This window comes from Lithobates pipiens, unplaced genomic scaffold, assembly GCF_037356315.1.
Source record: "Lithobates pipiens isolate NorthernLeopardFrog02 unplaced genomic scaffold, aLitPip1_a1.2 Scaffold_3, whole genome shotgun sequence".
Taxonomy (NCBI): Eukaryota; Metazoa; Chordata; class Amphibia; order Anura; family Ranidae; genus Lithobates; species Lithobates pipiens.
Window position 1 is genome coordinate 8785461 of NW_027507790.1, and position 20285 is coordinate 8805745.

The window sequence follows — 20285 nt, forward strand, 5'->3', positions numbered from 1 at the left end:
AAATAGATTTTTTTTTTTTATTATTATTGGCGAGATGCAAAAAAAAGTTTGATACAATAACCAGTACACTTAACATGAGTATAAGAAATACAAAAATTCAGTACACAAATACAGAACATATCCATGATTGTATATAAAGTCCATAGAACCAGTCCTGATAAAAAGACTGTGACAAATTACTCATTAGCCAAGTTAGGAGAGATTGGGTACAGAATAATATTATATATATATATATATATATATATTTCTATTCTATAAGTACCCAGGTACAATCATGCCTTAACATATAGGTTAAGTATGCACTATGAACACTTCATATAGTAGTAGTTACGAGAATAGATGAACACCAGGGTTTCTACACCTTGTTCTATTTATTAGGGCAACCTCGGTGCTCAGAAATACGTTTTTCATAAGGTAATATCTGGTTCACATTCTAAATCCATTGACGGTCAGATGGAGGAGCAGATTGATTCCATTTACGCAAAATAGCCTTATGGGCCAGAAACAGTGTTTACCTCAGCAATACTCTAGTATATTTTGGCCATTGTTCGTTGTCTAATTATACACAGCAAAAAAATCTGTGGAGTACATGGCACTGGAATAGAAAGAATTTGGGACATTATGGCAGTCACTCTCTTCCAATAGCCAGCTATAACAGGGCACAACCATCTTACATTAGTAAAACCTTCACGTTGATAGGTGCATCTAGTGCACTCTGACGTTGGTATGCAATGCATAGCATGCAGTCTTATCAGGGTTTAAATATGACTGATGCAACATATATGGTTGAAAAAGATTGAGGTTGCTAAAAGATGAATGTAAACAGTAGAGCTTAAACCCTTAGGACCTTGGGATTGCAATACACCTACCAATGGTTGGAAAGTGCTCGTTTGATTACAGGCAGTCCCCTAGTTACAAACATCTGACTTACAAACGACTCCCACTTACAAAGGGAGACAACAGGAAGCGAGAGGAAATCTACCCCTAGGAAGGGAAATTCACTCTTGTAAGCGTTGTGGGGAAAAGGTGTCTCCACTGATGCTTTATTACCAGGCCTTGTTTCCCTAACAACCCAAAATTTTCAAAATCCATTTGTCACAGGGACAGAAAGTGAGGTGAAATCTTCTGAACAGGGGTGCAGAAAGCAAAACAAATGTTACAGAGGTGTTAACCCTTTCCTATGCTATCCAAAAGGCTTAGGAATTGGCTGGAGCTACACTTAAAAAAAAATCTACCCATTCCGACTTACAAACAAATTGAACTTAAGAACAAACCTACAGTCCCTATCTTGTTTGTAACCCAGGGACTGCCTGTATGTAATTTTGTCCTATTTATCTTCACACCAAAATAATGTTTCTGACAGTTATTAACAAATATGTATGAACAGTACATTCAAAAAAAAATGTATATAGAGTTTTAAATTGGGAAGCTTTAGAACACCTGCTGGTTTTTCTTCTTGTTTCAATTTTGTTTAATATTGAGGAAATTTCACTTCACTGTACTATAAATGCAAAAAGAAGTAACCTGTGTCACCTTTGGAAGATTTCACCTTACCACTTGTTGTGGGGACAACTCTAATGTTGTGTTTTCCATCAATTTGTCTTGGGGACAATGGTCACCAGTAGATCTATAGAGAGGCGATTCTCCTCTCACACAACAATAAAAACCTGACCGAGTTCTACCCTTTCCCCACACTATCAACAACTAAGAAAAAGTGCCTAATGATATACTTTAATACTTTAATGCATTTTTTTTTCTTTTAGTTTTGTGTGTTTTATATAATGCTACATAAAACGAAAGGATAAAATATCAATATTTATAAAATTCCATATGAAATGTTTGTGTGCATTGAGAAGTAGAGGTCGACCGATACATCTGCCGATTTTTGGCATTTTTTAATTAATCTGCATCGGCTAATTGTGCTGATAAAAAAAGGCTGATTTAAAACTTCAGCAGGACTTGAAAATGACAAGTCCATACAAGTTGCCTGAAGTCTTCCTGTGGAGACTTGTCTCTCCTATCTGGGCATCCTGCCAAGTCTGAGAAAAGAACCAAAGAGATACAATGTTTATACTTATCAATGGACTGAACTCTGTGTGTAGGAGTTTTCAGTTTAACTATTTAAAGACTAAGGCCTCTTTCACATAGATGATCTATTCAGGTCCGCCTGTCAGTTTTTTAGGTGGACCTGAACGGGCACTCTATAGAGGTCTATGGAGCAATGGATGTCAGCGGTGACATGTCCGCTGACATTGGACCCGCTCCGATTCGAAAAAGTGGGACTGAGGAAAAACCTACTTTTCCGTCCGTAATCGGATCGGGTGACGACAGACTCTATGGTCCGTCTTCATCCGATCCCCCATAGGGGAGAGCTGCGCTCTGACAGGTCCGTCCCTGCACAGTGTGCAGAGACGGACCTGTCATCTGCCTGCTCAGCGGGGATTGACTGAGCGATCCCCCGCTGAGCAGAGCGGGCTCCGTACACGGACACGTCCGTGTGAAGGAGCCCTAAATCTTTTCTGACACTTGTTGCTTACAAGTAAAAATCCTGTATTTTCTGCTAGAAAATCACTTAGAATATATATAGATGTAGATAGATATAGATATATAGTTTTAGCAGAGACCCTTGGGAATAAATGGCGGTTGTTGCAATATTCTATGTCGCACAGTATTTGTGCAGCGGTCTTTCAAACACAATTTATTTTGGAAAAAATACACTATAATGAATGACTTAAAAAAAAGTAAAGTTAGCCAAAAGTTTTTATTACCTGTTTTTGTATATTTGAGATATATATATATATATATATATATATATATATATATATATATATATATATATATATATATATATATATATATATATATATATATATATATATATATATATATATATTTTTTTTTAATCTAAATTATACATACAAGTGAACTGATTGTTGCTTTCTTTTGTTTAATATATGTTTTAAATGTAAGACATTTTCTGTATCACTTATTACTTAAGTCTGCTTTTACACTGGAGCGGGCGCTATTCAGCCCCTAGTGGGCTGCTTATAACTCGGCTAGCGGCCGATGAAGGGATTAAATGCACCCATGTAGCGCCGCTGCCGAAGCGCTTTGCAGGCTCTTCGGCAGCGGTGCCCATTCATTTCAATGGGCAGGAGTGGTGGAGGAGCAGTCCAAAGATGCTGCTTGCAGGAGTTTTTTTTTTTTTGTTTGTTTTTAACATCCTGCCAGCGCATCACCTCAGTGTGAAAGCACTCAGGCTTTCACACTGAGACTGCAGGAGAGCCATTTTGCAGGCACTTTACAAGTGCTATTTTTAGCCCAAAAGCGTCTGAAAAACGCCCCAGTGTGAAAGGGGTCTAACTGTTACTTTTTTCCCCCCCTTCATCTCATAAAATCTAATTGGCCTAATATATCGTCCCAAAAAAAAAATCTGCATCATATATCGGCCACGATTTCTAAATTTCGACATCGGCCAGAGAAAAACCCATATCGGTCAACCCCTATTAAGAAGGTGCAGCTTTTCTGCCAGTCAGCACTGAAATTGCTTCTAATAGTAGTTCTGATACACAGCAACACCCCAGCTTTCAAACTGACAGCAGATCCCAGCAGGTGCACACTTTAGACCTGGGCTCAGAGGACTTTAGAACATTATGGTTACATCCTCTGACCTTAACTGGTTAAAGTCCAATTTCAACCACTGATGGGGAGATTTCCCTTTTTATAGATGTAAGATATCAAGATAGTAAATGAGGGGAAATATCTGTAATGGTTACACAACCTGGGTAAACACACATTTTAGTAGTGTGGATCATGGAACGTGTGTATGAAATAAAGTGACATTTTCTTTATCCTCATCTGGTTGCCGACTGTATCTACATGGAAGGTGTTTGCAGTCAGTCAGCTTGGTTTACTAAAGGGTGAAAGTGTTCTGTCCTTGCATAGCTTACCTTGCTTAATATGTGTTTTCAGATGATGAAAGTGATTCTGATGCCGAAGAGGAGCAGACAACGGTGAGTTTATGTAAAGAAATGTGTAGCGTAAATTAGGGTGGCGTCGGCTATTATTTAAAAAAAAAATCTCACTTAGATTGCACAAGCCTTTTTCATAAGTGCTAATTCAGCAAAATGTATATTAATAAATCCTTTTTTGTTTTGGAGAGAAAAAATGTTATACAGTACATTTTTATTTTAGTTATGTTTAGAACTTTTATTTTAGAGTACATAGCATCTAGTGTGAAGTTCAAATCCAAGTCCCTACCATGGAAGCGCATAGGCGCAAAGAATGACCAAGAGGGACAGTAGTTATTTCTGAGAGGTCGGATTGGAGAAGTGAAGGTAACCTTTGCTAACCTACGCCCCAAACGACCACAGGACATATTTTTCGAAAGCCAACTAGAACAACTCGCACAATATACAGAATGTCAATTTCTCATTCAAAGACACCTCAACATCCCCCTGACACCGAAAGAAGACACATCTTCTGGACTGTCCTCTACCTCTCAAGACATGTGCAAAAGAATTTCTACATCATTACATACGGCACAATTGATACACAATTGATAGATGGGTGGAGTCTTTTCCACCCCATTCTTTACACCAGGGCTCGACAAAACCCGGGTGCCAGGTCGCATTTGCGACTAGAATTAGTGACCTGGCGCCTGGGGCATCACAGCTGGGGGTATCCTGTCACCGCGGACCCCCCCGGCGTGACCGCGTCGGGCCGCGCCGGCGGCGGCCGGTAATTGAGCCCCCGGCTTTGAGGCCTTCTACGATCCTATGGTTCCTTCTGCAATCTGGCGCCCTCTTGTGGTGGCCGTTGGAATTACAACCAGCAATGCTAATAGGCTGGCAGGCAGGGGAAGCTCCATCTCCTTCCCTTTTACTCAGAACCCCTAAACATTCTATATATATTTTATTCTAACACCCTAGAGAATAAAATGGTGGTCGTTGCAATACTGTCTGTCACACCGTATTTACACAGCGGACTTACAAGCGCACTTTTTTGGGGAAAATGTATTTAATAACAAAAAAAATACAGTAAAGTTAGCCCAATTTTTTTTATATTGTGAAAGATAATGTTACATCGAGTAAATCGATACACAACATGACATAGTTCAAAATTGCGCCCACTCATGGAATGGCGAAAAAATTTTACCCTTAAAAATCTCCATAGGCGACGTTTAAAAAATTCTACGGGTTGCACGTTTTAAGTTAGAGGAGATCTGGGGCTAGAATTATTGCTCTCACTCTACCGATCGCAGCGATACCTCACATGTGTGGTTTGAACACTGCTTTCATATATGTGTTCGCTTCTGCATGCAAGCTTGGCGGGACAGGGTGCGTTTAAAAAAATTTTTTTCTTATTTTAACTTATATTTTTTCTTTTTTTCACTGTTCTTTAAAAAATAAAAAATAAATGTGTGTCACTTTTATTCCTATTACAAGGAATGTAAAAATCCCTTGTAATAGAAAAAAGCATGACAGGTCCTCTTGTATATGAGATCTGGGGTCAGAGAGACCTCACATCTCATATTTACACTAAAATGCAATTTAAAAAAAATTGCCATTTGAAAAAAATAAAATGTCCCTCTAAGAGCTATGGGCAATGACTTGGAGACAGGTGGGGGGCTGGGGGGCTATCTTCCCCCTCACTCGTCTCCATGTCAGGCCAGGGACAGGTCCAGATCGCCGTCACGGACCTGGCTCCTAACTTTTTTAGCTGGCTCCTAGATTCCAAGCAAATTTGTCAACCCCTGCTTTACACCATAAATACTCACGTATTGACTATTTTTTGATCCCCCCCCCCCCCACAGACACTTACAAGCAATCAGAGACAGGATCAATTACATGGTCAGACCATGCCCCGATAACCTTACGGTACGCCATAACAGATAGATCCTCAAACAAATTGTATTATTACACAAAGATAACCAGAGTAAATACAAAATGCAGTTTTTAAATGATGGTTTCATCTATTAAGCCAAAAAGCTGTCTAAACCTGCCTGGCTTTATGTGAAAAAGTAATTGCCCCCTAAACCTAATAACTGGTTGTGCCACTCTTGGCAGCAACAACTGCAATCAAGCGTTTGTGATAACTAGCAATGAGTCTTTCACATAGGTGTAGACCAATTTTGGCCCACTCTTCTTTGCAGAATCATTTTAATTCAGCCACATTGAAGGGTTTTACAGCATGAACAGCCTGTATACGGTCATGATACAGCATCTCAATTGGATTTAAGTCTGGGCTTTGACTAGGCCATTCCAAAACCTAAACTTTGCCTTTTTTTTTTTTTAACCATTTGGAGGTGGACTTGCTGTTGTGTTTTGGATCATTGTCCTGCTGCGTAACCCAAGTGCGCTTGAGGTTACAAACTGTTTGCCGGACATTCTCCTTTAGGATATTCTTCTAGAGCTCAGAATTTATGGTTCCATCAATTATGGTAAGTCGTCCAGGTCCTGAAGCTGCAAAGCAGCCCTAGACCAGGGATCCTCAAACTACGGCCCTCCAGCTGTTGCGAAACTACACATCCCATGAGGCATTGTAAAACTCTGACATTCACAGACACGACTAGGCATGATGGGAATTGTAGTTCCTGAACAACTGGAGGGCCATAGTTTGAAGACCCAAGCCCTAGACCATCACGCTACCACCACCATGTCTGACTGTTGGTATGGTATTCTTGTTATGAAATGCTGTAGGCTTTGGCCTTGGAACTCTTCCCATAGATGCTATTTTTGCCTAGTCTCATTCTTATTGTTGAATCATGAACACTGATCTTACCGGAGGCAAGTGATGCCTGCAGTTCTTTAGATGTTCTGGGTTCTTTTATGACCTCCTGGATGAGTCGTCGTCATGCTCTTGGAGTAATTTTTGTAGGTCGGTCACTCCTGGGAAGGTTCACCACTGTTCCAAGTTATCTCCATTTATGGATAATGGCTCTCCCCGTGGTTCACTGGAGTTGTAAAGCCTTAGAAATGGCTTTGAAACCCTTCCTAGACTGATACATATACATTAGTTTGTTTCTTATCTGTTCTTGAATTTATTTTTAGGTTGTGGCATGATGTGTGGCTTTTTGTGATCTGTTAGTATGCTTCACTTTGTCAGACAGCTTCTACTTATGTTAATTCTTGATTCAATAGGTCTGGCAGTAATCAGGGGTGTGGGTGTGGCAAGTGAAATTTTAACTTGGCTTTCCAAAAAATGGGGGGCCAATTACTTTTTCACATAGGGCCAGGCAAGTGTGAACAGCTTTTTTCCCTTAATAAATAAAATAATAATTTAAAAACTGCATCTTGGATTTACTCTGGTTATCTTTGTGTAATATTAAAATTTGTTTGATGATCTGAATCATTTAAGTGTGAGAAATATGAAATAAAAATCAGGAAGGGGGCAAATACTTTTTCATACTACTGTATACATAAAGCACAGAGACAACCATGGCGATTAAATGAAAGCCTACTACAGGACCCAGAAATCTTGGCAGATGTAGTAAAAGAAATAGGACAGTTCTTCAATTCTAACTCCACACCTGACAGTGAACCAGGGGTAGTGTGGGAAGCGCACAAAGCCATGATTTGGGGGGGGGGGGGGGTACTCATTAAGCAGGGCTCCCGACTAAAATGACAGAACAGCACATCCGTGCAATTGGGTACTGAACTAAACACCACCCACAAACAAATTACTGACCTACTACATTTCAAGGCCAAAGCAGCACTTCAGATATGCCAGAAGAGAATTTACGAATCGGGGAACAAATGTGGGAGATTACTAGCCCAGACCCTACGAACACAAAAACTGGCATCTTTTATATACCACATATAATTTCCCTAAGCGGCCAGAAACATTCCCTACCTCAAGAAATCTCACAAGAATTCAGATCTTTCTATAACTCACCATACAACCTGAATACACCGACACCAACCCAGGAAGCAACCTCAAAATTCATATCTATCTCTCATGCCAACCCTAACGGCCGAGGTTAAAGACCTATTAGAAGACCCCATCACACTACCAGAACTCCAAATTGCACTAGGCAACGCCAAATCAGGTAAGGCGTCGGGGCCAGACGAACATACCATCACGTATTACAAGACTTTACTCCCCTCCCTAGGCAACCATGCAGTCAACCTATTCAAGATCCTTAGCACAGGATCAAACCTACATGGATCTACACTGCAAGTAGATATCTGTAATAACAAAAGAAGGTAAAGACCCAACACAATGCGGGAGTTACCACCCCATCTCCCTATTAAACACAGACCTCAAACTTTTCACAAAAATCATAGCCTCCAGACTACACCACCACCTACCATAATACATTTGGACCAAGTTGGCTTTGTCCCAAACAGAGAAGCCAGGGATAACACCATCAAAGTCCTAAACTTACTACATATCCAAAGCTTCTGGGGAGAGGTCCACCGGATAAAACAAAAATTTACAGATCGTACAGTCCCAAGCGACCCAGCATATTTCTTCCTGCATGCAAATGACATCCCTGCATGTGTCTACAAAAAGTTGGTGATACGTCATTTATTAGACGCAGCCAAAGCCTGTATCCCCCTTAACTGGAAGTCAACGCGCCCGTCGTCTATAGACTTATGGCTCAAGAAAAATAGATATCAACAAAATGGAAGACCTTATCCTCAAGTCAAGACAGAGAGGAGACATACTCCAAGACATGTCAATTATGGAATATGTTCAAATACTCAGAGGAGGGACAAGCACTCAGAGAAGTGTGTAGATCCATGTTCGTAAGTTCCCCTGCCCTCTCTCACTTTTTTTTTTTTCCCCCCCTACTCAACTACACCCCCCCCCCCCCTCTCTTTTCTCTCTATTACCACTTCACTACTTCTCTTGGCACTCTAGGGCGCAGCCCATATTTCAACTATCTCTACCCCACTTTACTTTTATCTACTCAGAAAAAGGAAGGGGGATGGTTTCGCCAAGCTATAGCAACCGCCGAACCACAGTCAGATACAAGAGACAACCTTATAGATATAAACACCCACATCAGAAACCAATCAGGAATACCATACATAGATATATACAAGAAAACCACACATCGTCTGTTTTTTCAACAGATAACAAATAAGAAAATGTTACCATTTAATCAACATTACCCAGACGCTGTGCCCTACTTATATGTAACTTTATCTGTATTATTGTCACTTTTGACTATATTGTTGTGGTCTCTGTGGACCTATTTCCCAATGTAAATAAAAATCCAAGTGCCTAAGCACATACTGTCACATGTGCTCTTACTACTGTCAGACGCAAGCTGTGTCCTCTGGGGAGAAAAAAGATCTTTTAGGGGAATTCAAATACCAGTATTTACCGACTCTTCTTTTACTGCGAAAAGCGTCTCAGGGGCCATAGGTCATGTGCAACAAGTGTTGTCTGGTCACTATTTCCAAGAGAAATCAGTTGTCTTTCTAAATGGAACTGTCTTTAAATCGTTTAACTGCACTTTAATATACAATATGTTGCTATGGTCAATCAAAATCGAAGTTTCTGGGCATGTACATATCTTGGGCATCTTCTTGACAGATATTGGACAGTGAAAGCATATAGCAGGAACAAATATGATTTCAGAACTTTAGGTTTTCCTAACTAAGCGTACATTGAGGATGTGAAAAGTACCAGGTAGTTTTGTTTTTGTGTATTGGAGGAAATCCACTCAGCAATACACCAGGAAAAATTACAACCTATTGTTGCCTTTTTGAAGCATTTTTTTTTCTTGTAATTTAAAGGTTTTATTCCTTGGCTATCGTAGTGGACTGAGACTTTTTATGTTCCTTTTTTATTTATTTTTCTCTACTTCCTCTTCCTGCAGAAGCGGAGACGTCCAACACTTGGGGTACAGCTGGATGATAAGAGAAAGGAGATGCTGAAGAAACATCCTTTGTCTGTGTACCTTGTACTTAAGTGTAAAGGTAAGCAACGCTTTTTTTCTTTATTATAGAAGTTTTTTTGATGACATAAAGGTCTGTTTGATATAGCAAACCATTTTTGTTTTTTTTCCCTCAGACGGCTGCTCTCTAAATTTGACCTTCTTCTTCCTTATGAACCTCAGTATACTCACTGTAAAGGCAAAGGTTACACCAGCATCTGAGCTTTCCAATGCCATTAGTGCAGGGTAAGGGGTAAAGATTTTTTTTTATTTTTTATAGCCGAGAAACCAGCCTTCAATTTTGTATTCTTAGGCCACACAGCTTCTTTGCACCATTGGTAATATCCTCTTGCATATCTTCCCTTCACTAGTGATTTGCTGAACCCTGACTCTGTACTCGGTTGTCTCTACACTGGAGACAATGGCAAGAAAACTCCAAATCCAGCCAACAGATACCAGTTTGATAAAGTGGGGTGAGTTAGTGCACATGGATTTCATATAATCAGAAGTAATGCCAATGTTCATCTCTCAGTACCAGCTTTCACATGTGTATTTGTGAATGCAACTATATCAATTTTCCTTCATATTTCAGTATCCAGGATTTGAGTGACTATATTTCTGAGCTTGGCCACCCTTATTTATGGGTCCAGGCAATGGGTGGACTACATTTTCCAACAGATCATCCACAGGTAAATTTAATTATTGCCTAACACTATTTGCAGATTAGTTGCCATTGCTTGCTAGCTAAGTATTACAAACATGTTTTTATTTTGGGAATGCATTGAAGAACCACGCCACACATAACCATTGACCATTTCACTGAAGATGGGTACTTGGCAGCAGAGGTACTGTACACCAACATCTTAGGGTGGACCAATATTTCAGAGCTGCCTAGGACCCCTTTCTCAAGGTGACTAAGTATCGCCATGGGGGCAAGGTTCTTACATTTTTCTGAATTTTTTCTAAGTAAAAGAACAGGAAAGTTTTTTGCTTTACTCTCCTCTAAAGTTGTAACGTATCAGAAAGGAACATCTGTTCTGTTCTCTCTATGCAGCCTGCTGTGGTAGCAGACAATGCTCTAAGTGCTAGTCATATGGAGAAGACCATTCACTTGCTGAGGTCCCGTCTACAATCTCGGCTATCTCTTCACAAGCAGTTTGCATCTCTTGGTATGTATACATTTTAGCTGCAGCATGTATCTTTCATCAGATTACAGTCATCATGCAATTCATTGCTTCATTTTTATAGAGCACGGTGTCATTCCTATTTCTGGAGATTGCCAGAATCTTTTCCCTGCCAAGGTCGTGTCGCGGTTAACAAAGTGGAACACGATCCCCTATGAAGATTTTGTGGTAAGTGAAGAATAGCTATATTTACCTTATGTTGACAGGATGCTATAGTGCAAGGGTGCCCAACCTTTTGCAGAGGGAGGGCCACTTAAGCGACTTGGTAACCGGTCGCGGGCCACAATGAGCAGAGCGGGTGGATGGCATGTCCATGTCCACTCTGCAAATGCAGACACAGACGCAGCCCACGATACTTTTTGGCGGATCGTATTGGAGGTAGAACACAAGTCAGTTTATGTCTGCCACTACTTAGAAGTGAATGGAGGGTCCAATTGGTTGGACGGTTGGACTAACCGTGTGAAAGGGGTCCAAGGCTGCTTTCCCAATGATGCGCTGCGGTTTACCCACACCACATGTGCAACGCAGTGTACCTTTTAGCTTTCCTGCAGTTTGCAATAGACTATTATAGATGGTATAATAGACTAGACTTCTATTATATTCTGCAGGTTTGGTACACTTTCAGAAAGCTCACCAAACTCGCAGGTAATAGAAGTCAATGACTCTGTAACCTGCAGGTAAACTGCTCTGCACCTGCGGATCAGTTTGAAGCAGCCCAGTAACCACTGCAGAACAGATGCCCATATGTACACTGTGATTTTAGTAATAAACTGACCTTTAATAACAGTATTCCTATTCTATCCCAGAGCAGGAGATCGCGGGCCACATGTTGGGCACCCCTGCTATAGTGTATAGTGTTCTGGAGATAATAGAATCTTACAACAAGGCTCAGTGCATGAAAGAAAGCTTGTAAACCTAAATAACTGCTTGTTAGAAAGTTGTTGGGTAATAGTGAACAGTAGATAGCAGATGCTCTGCTTTTATTTTGTACATTTTAAAATGGAAACCTTAGGGAATAGCCACACTTCTCCTGTGTAATAACTGTTACAGATAAACTTTGCTGTTGGATTAAGGGTTCTGTCCAATTGTCTAATAATTTCAACTGCTGCTCCATGTTAGGAAATCCTATTTCTTGTACTGCCAACCTGTTTCACGTTGTTCCACGCAGTTCAGGGCCATCATAAAGTAGTAAGTTATTTCTTGTGATATTTTTTTTTTAAAAGATAATTCATGCAGCAGGGAAAACTGCATCTCATACAGCCCATTTTTGAAGTATTTCACTCACTAATAAAAAATTAAAATAGGCTGAAGCTATGGTGACAGGGCAGCCATTGATGTTTTCCCAGGAAATGACACAAATTCCAGAAATAATTTTCCAGTGTAGACTCCATTGTGAAATGTAATGGCTGCCTGGTTGCTGTGGACATCCACAGTATTCTTTTCTTTAAATCATTTTTTTACCATTTTATATTTTGATTATATAAAGTATTTTTGTGTGGTGTGTGTGTGTGTGTTACACCAAACTGATTAACATGTTGCTGCTCAGTCTATACCTGGAAGATGCTGGTCCTTCACTCCAAGCGGTCTTGTTGCTGATCAAACAATTTGGTGAGTATTTCGGGCTACAGATCAATTGATCTAAATCCCAAATCCTTCCACTGGATGTAGACGTCACCACGGCAGCTCATGCAACGCTTCCCCTGATCAGAGCCAGTAAGATTAAATACCTAGGCGTACAAATCTCACAAATCCCCATGGATTACATAGGCCCTAAATCTAGAACACCTATACAAATTCCTCAAAACCAAAACCCAGACCTGGTCCTGACTTCCCTTGGTATTATGGGCCGGATCTATTTGATAAAGATGATCCTATCCCCAAATTGCTGTATCTCTTCTGGCATGCCCCCTCTACATCCCCATCCAAATTTTCAAATCCATGGAGTCTATTCGTAACATGTTTTTGTGGGGGCCTTTCCCACCACAACCTCTCATAGCAAACTCTGAAGTGTCATGTCCACTTGAGTGGCACTGCCTTACCCCACCTTGCTATTTACTACATAGCTTCAGAATTGTCCTACTTCTTCTATTACAACCAAGCAGACAAGGAGAGATACTCCACCCTGGTGTGCTCCTCTTTTGCCAACTTGGTGGCCCCCACCCCTTTCAGGTCTTACTATGCATGCAAATGAGCCGCCTCACATGGGCTAATAGGTGCCGTATGGTATTTAATCACTGCAAAATTTGGCATCTTGCCATGTCACAATCAGGGCCCCATGTTCCATACAACCCTCAACTACCCGAGCTGCTGACTTTTTCCTGATTACAAATTACAGATGGCCCGTGGGGGGTGGTCATGGTCAGTGCCTCAGTCAAGTAATTTCAAACCCTGAAAGATGATTTCAGCCTACCCAGTCAGCTCTTCCACTACCTCCAGCTTTGTCACACCCTCAATTCCCAATCCAGCGATTCCATTCCTAGACTGGAGTCATTATATCTGGTGGATGTGATCCTCGGTCAGGATTCCAAGAAGTTGATCTCCTCATTCTACAACCAACTTATGCTACCCACAGCCACCACAGAGGCCTACCAAATAAAATCCAGGTGGGAGATGTACTTGGGGGCTGTGATGGATTAGGATTGGGACAAGACACTGGCCTCCTGTAAGATGGTATCCCCTAAACTATCGGACAGCCTCATGCATCTCTATATTCCCAACTTGTCCTACCTAACCTTGACCCGCCTCTCTAAATATATAATTTGAGTACAGCCCAGCTTGTCCCAAGTGTGGAGACCCCAGGGGAACATTCTACCACCTATTATGGTCCTGCCACTCCCTCCAGGCCTACTGGTCGCAGGTAGTTAAATTTCTCCATGATCGCCTGGGTTCCCCCCTGACATTGTGCCCCCGCCAGTGTCTTATTAGGTCTCCTCTCCATTTCCAAAGAAGCCAAATCCCTAAACATTTTCTTGTAAGAGTCCCTATTCCTGGCCATAATGCAAATAGCCCAGTGCTGGCTCAAAGAGTCACCCCCTACAGTTCAGCAATGGATTAGGGCTGTCAATGCTACCCTTCTCTATAAAAAGGTACTGTACTCGCACAGGGGCTGCCCTGATAAAGTCACCAAATTCTGGGATAGGTGTCTGGAGGACACCTGCACAGAAGAGGAATAGCCTTTACATACTGTACGTCACTCGGTAATTTCCACACTATAGTATTCTTAGTTTGTAGACTTGCACACTTCTCTATGATGAGGTTTCTCACGATTGCTGCTGCACATAATGCATTTGTATGGTGACCCCCCTATCTGGGAACACTTGGCTATGTAAGGAATGGATCTTGTTTATTCTCGACAACCTGACTTGGTACACATTAAACACATTTCGGTTATGTCAATATTTTAACCTTATGTATAGTGCATGTTGCACTTTGTACTTGTTAATATACTTTCTTTTTCAGTATGCTCAATAAACTTAATTTTTGATCAACATGATGCTGCTCAGTCTAGTCTGAATTAATCTCTTCTCTATTACAGGTGCTCCCTTACACAAAAGATGTGGTAGACGCAGGACTAGCACTAGATACTCATCTGTATTATTCTTTCATGATTGAGCGAGGAACAGGTATGAACTAGGGAGATATAGAAGTGAATGTAGTTTCATTCAATTCTCTATACAAACATTGCGCTAGTTTAATTGTTTTCTTCTGACATCTTTGCCTGCTCTATGTCCTGGATCTGGTGATCTTGCCATGCCTTCAGCTCTGATACATAAATAACCCTTTATACTCATTTATCAACATACGTATTCGCAACTTTAATAACTTTCCTCTCTTTTTCATAATTTTTGTTGGTTAAAATATAGAGGTCATTTTTATTCCTGCATTGCAATCGAATTAATCAGCCAAGCAAGTTTAAAGATGGTGGGGGGGGGGGGGGTTAAATCTGCTTACATTTTGCTTTCCCTGGTGTCCACTTTTTCCCATTGTTAACATGCTGATGAAATGTATAAATATATACATTTTGTTTTTCATTGTTTTATTTTCAACCTTATTTTAGACCCAGTGATGTCACTGTTGTCCCGTCACTTAGTATGCTGTGCTTTTCCCCTAACATTCGACATCGCACCTGCTTTTTCATTATTTTTTCTCATAAAAATGAGAAATGTCCTTGCATCATAATTATATTTCATTGCTTTAAGCTGTTACATTTTGGCAATGCACAAACGTACAGTGTACTAGAGCACAAGATTTTTTTAGTCATAACTACTGAAGACAAAATTATGAAATTTTTAGCTGCAGCTTATCAAGCGTGTTTGTTTCTGATTTCTTCCTTTTCTTGTCTAACTTGTGTTACCAGCCAAATTGCAAGGAGCCGTAGTTCTTAATCCTGGTTATTGCTCAGTTCCACCATTGTTCAGTCTTTGCCTAAACTGGAAGGGAGCACGCAGTTCCAGAAATGATGAAAATATCCGGGTAAGTGGTGACAGTGAAGTAGGCCTTCCTCAAAAGTGAAAAACTGCAAACCACAGCATGTAGTGGCATATAATGCAGTACTTGTCAAATGAATGTTAAGATGATAGTGTGTATAACTCTGAAGTGTAATTTCTTTGACTAAGCCCAGATGGGTGGTTGGGGGGGGGGGGGGCGGTAGCTTTCATGTGCACTGTTTTGGCTGAATAAATTTAAAGTGAGTGACAACATTGGATTTCGACCTAGTTTAGTTTGTTCATGCACACAGTGTGGAAACAGGCTTCTCTGGTCAACACCTTGTGTCCACACCGCAAGGGATGATGTAGAGCTTGGGAACAGCAAGGCTTTGAAACTTTAAATAGTGGGTAAAATGTTATGATTATTTATTCCATCTCTGCAGGTCATGGAAAGTGAGATCAATGTCTACTATAAGGAGCTAAGTGGCCCTTCTCCTGGATTTCAGCTTCTGACTAATCAGTTGCAAAGACTATGCATGCTTCTAGATGTCTATCTGGAGACAGAATGCCACGATAACAGTGTGGAGGGACCACATGAATTTCCTCCAGAGAAGATATGTCTGCGTTTAGTGAGGTAAACTGTAAAAAGCAACTCTACGTTATCTTTACTGTTGTTGCATTTTTATTTTTGTGTTTTTATTAAGGGTATTCAGATTCTTTGATGTCCATCTATTTTAATCAGCTTATTGATGCTACTAGCATTGATCATGAGACTTCATCAAGATAGCATGAGAATCCTACAGCCAGGCAACTTTTTTTTAGAAGGCCCCAATATAACATTCACAGGCTTCACATTCTCCTCATAGAGCCTTACTGAACATTTCTGAGTGATTGTGAATTAGGCCAGTGTTTGGCTTGGGTTGATGGTATGAGTATCTCCAACAATACTTTCCCCTGGGTAATGTGTGAAAGTAGGATTTTAATTGTACATGAATCTGTTTTTAAGTTTACTTTCTTTGGAAAAAAATAAAATGTCTACATTTTCACTTTAAATGTGATCATTTAAGACTGTGAAAATAAAGGCTAACTATAAGTGTTAAAAACAGATGAGCAGGTGATGTCATGGCTCCGGGAATTCAAAGCCGTTGTCTAGCACTCCCTGACACAGAAGCGCCTGCTTTACTATCGCAACAGCACCAAAGTGGGAAAAAAAAAAGTATTTAGAGTTGCCAACTGGCCGGCCATGCAGCATTTGTAGGAAGGGGGAGGTAACAATATTAAGAACGCTTAAGCCCCTTGCAGACGGGATGGGCTCTGCCAAGCGGATCCACCTGCTCAGCGAGGGATCTGTCCACTAATCCCCACTGAGAAGGCGGATGACAGGTTCATGTCCACTTCTCCGCTATGCAGAGTGCACACGGACAGAGCCCGCTCTTCTCTATGGGGTGTTCAGGACTGCCTGTCTGTTTCCATCCAACTGTCTTCTGATCTGCCGGACGGATTGGGAACAGTTCACATGTCTGCTGACAACCACCACTCCATAGAGCGCTATCGATTGTCCAATCGGGTCCGCCTGAAAAACTGACAGGGGGACCCGATTGATCCATCGGTGTGAAAGGGGCCTTATAGTTAGCCTATATTTACACTTGCACCCCCACCCTTCAACTTCAAACTGTCCCCACCCTGTGACAGAGTATAAGGGTCATTCTTCTCCAGAGCCACCGTCACATTTGAAATCATTCCCAGTGATTTCGAAGTCTAGGTTTACACTGCTGCGGGATTGAAATTGTGCTAGTTCAGATGAACTTGCACGATTTCATACCCGCATGTCATTCCGACTTTGGGGGCGATTTCAGAAGTCGCCAAAAGTAGTACAGAAACTACTTTTGGGAATTGGTGCAGCGCCACAAATTCAGCGTCGCACTCACTCAGACTGTGCTGTTGCCGGCAATATGCAATTTGACTTGTCAGATCGCATGCCAAATTGCATCAGTGTGAACCTGGGCTTAATGAACTACACTGCCAGTGCATTCAGGAGCAGCAGCATTTTGGCAGTAAAACAATTGACGTGTGTAAGCGTGTTTAAATGTGCGTTAACACTAGGCATGTTGAACGCTTAAATTAATTTCAATGGCCAAAATAAATTTGAATTAACACCCAAGTCCTTAATGCGCCTAAACCGGTTTACAAAAGTGCTGCAATAGGCTTGTTTTTTATGCTGATTTCCACCTACCAAGAGATGGGGGTTTAGGGGAGCTGGTCAAATGCCCAGTGTGCATGAGGCCTAAATAATGCAAACTAATATAAAAACCAACATTGGGACCTCCGAGTAATGGCTATATTAGATCTGGACATTCCATGAAAACCATGCTACTATAGTCCCCTAAAGATATTAGAGCGGTTACATTATCAGCATCTTCCTTGTAGTATTTGTTTTGCGTGGACAGACTGAACTCTTAAGAACAGCAAATATTTCTCTGTACAAGAGGCATATGTGTTCTTACTTGAATCTTGCTGTCCTTTTGCGTTTCTTCCAAATCTGTGCAGTAATCCAGTGTAAAACTTCTATGCAGGAACCTCCTGTAATAAAGACCGTTCACTGCTGCTCTCTCTCTCTAGCTCCTTGTACAGGGTGACTGGTATCTGCCCCCACCTGGTAGTCCTGCAGGTAGCTTATATAGTAGTTGAGACCTGTTGGGTCCCTACCACAGCTCTGCTCTCTGCAGAAGCTTATGTGCAGCACAGCAGTGATGCTGCTTTTTACACAAATTAATAACTGGGTTTGCAAAGGCATTTGGTTATATCCCTTGTGGCTATTAAGGAATATATTTAAATGAGAATTATTTTGTGCCCAGAGTTCAGTTTTAGTTGTGATATTCATTGTTGTATGTAATTGCTGCTTATTTCAAGTGTAAATAAAATCTTTCTCCATCACAGGGGACCAAGCCGCACCAAGCCTTTCAAGTATAATTATCCGCAAGGATTTTTCAGCCATCGCTGATTCTTCAAATATTCCCAAAGGCTTCCTCTATGCTTGTACAGCATTTTCCACAAAATTTTGTGTTTTCAATATCTCCCATGAAATAGATTGAAATAAACGTATTACTTGTATTGTTTTATTTTGCATAGCCTGTATTTATTTCCCTTTTTCCCAAAAAATATTTGGACTACGGTCAGTCTTCTGTTTTTAATAGGAACTAAGATACAAAATGTTTTACTAGGATTAGCTTTGAGAAAATATTGCAAGGAGAGACAGTTTCCAATTATCCGTTATTACCAAGGACAACACACTGATATTTTCTTCTTGGAATAGCTGTATGTTCATATAGTAATTTCACATTTAATCCACAGTACTGTCGTTTTCTAGGTCCTCTGATGGTAATCATACTTGTACAGCATCTTGAAGGACAAATACGTGAAGGAGTTTTGTTTCTAGACCAATATAAATTAGAGAGTAATTAAAACCTCTGTCTGCTTTTTTGCCATCTCTGTCTTATTCCAGAGATGTCCCTTTATTTCCTGTCCTATAGACCCAATAAATTTTGGATTGTTCATTGCCTTCAGTTCTGGGGTGCTGGATGATGTTGGTACCCAAATATGGCAATAGCCATATATTTGGTAAATGACAGGAATCTCCTGGTTGGCGGTTGAATGTATTAGGAATGAGACATTGGTTGATAGGACACTGTTGGCTGCATACCCAGCAGTTGCCTATCAACCGATGATGTAGGGATACACTGATAGTAGGCAGAGCCTAATGGAACTCCTGAAAGACTGATTCCCCATACATCCGGTCCACATTTTCCTTGTGATTGACAGCATACAGCTGCGGGCAGGTTCCATACCATAAAGCGGGTAAAATAAGTATTGAACACATCACCAATTTTCTAGGTAAATATATTTCCTACAGGTGCTATTGACATTAAATGTTCACCACATGTCAGTAACAACCCATGCAATCCATACATACAAAGAAACCAAAACAAATAAGTTCAGACATTACGTTATGTGTAATAAAATGGAATGACACAGGGAGAAAGTATACACATGAAGAAAGGGAGGTGCAAAAAGTCATGGAAAGGCAAGACACCAGCTGAAATCAGTAATTTAGAAAGCAATCCTGTGCAAATTAATATAAGCTGGTTCCGGCTCAACTGATGGCCTACAAAAAGGTGTCTCATTACCAAGGTGTCGCACAAGAAATCTCCTGATGGGTTAAAGCAAAGAGCTCTCTTAAGACCTTTGCAACCTTATTTTCTTGTACTTCACGGGACACAGAGCCATAGTATTTACTGTATAGGTTATATAGACACCTCCTAGGTGATGGACACCGGTACACCCTAGACAGGAAGTTTAGCTCCCTATATAACCCCTCCCCTTACTGGGAGTACCTCCGTTTTTTTTCGCCAGTGTCTCTGGTGTTGGTCACGTGTAAAGATGTGCTGAGCTCCGCTGGATAAATCTTTGCTGGGGCAAGCCATGAAACCGGATCCATTCAAAGTGTCTTTTCCAGGCCGAATTGAATGGTGTGTTGCTTTTTTGTTTTGTTTTTTCTCAGCCATATTTCCTGGCAGGGTGTGGCTCCCCCGATTTAAAAAGGAGCCCCGGTTCCTGAAGGTTTTTTAACTGAGCCCACCGTGAGTGGTGAAGATTGGGTCTGTCTGGTTTATCACAGAACCCTGCAGCCGTATAAGGTAAGGGAGATTCCTAAGGAATTTTTAGAATTCTTGTGGGTTTTCTCTAAGTAAATGTTGCTATGTCTAAAGTCGCCACCGGGGGCTG

At 40.9% G+C, this 20285-nt stretch overlaps 1 protein-coding gene across 1 annotated transcript in view; it reads left to right on the forward strand.

The window, feature by feature from the left end:
• Positions 1 to 18619, forward strand: part of THOC5 (THO complex subunit 5) — a 42520-nt gene extending 23901 nt beyond the window's left edge. Inside the window, exons 10-20 of the mRNA XM_077461226.1 lie at positions 3973 to 4013; positions 9836 to 9935; positions 10030 to 10138; positions 10264 to 10365; positions 10485 to 10581; positions 10947 to 11061; positions 11141 to 11244; positions 14612 to 14699; positions 15434 to 15549; positions 15947 to 16137; positions 18441 to 18619. Of these exons, the coding sequence (XP_077317352.1) occupies positions 3973 to 4013; positions 9836 to 9935; positions 10030 to 10138; positions 10264 to 10365; positions 10485 to 10581; positions 10947 to 11061; positions 11141 to 11244; positions 14612 to 14699; positions 15434 to 15549; positions 15947 to 16137; positions 18441 to 18504 (1127 nt within the window). The 3' untranslated portion in view covers positions 18505 to 18619. The remainder of the gene's footprint in view (positions 1 to 3972; positions 4014 to 9835; positions 9936 to 10029; positions 10139 to 10263; positions 10366 to 10484; positions 10582 to 10946; positions 11062 to 11140; positions 11245 to 14611; positions 14700 to 15433; positions 15550 to 15946; positions 16138 to 18440) is intronic.
• The last annotated feature ends 1666 nt before the right edge of the window (positions 18620 to 20285 follow it).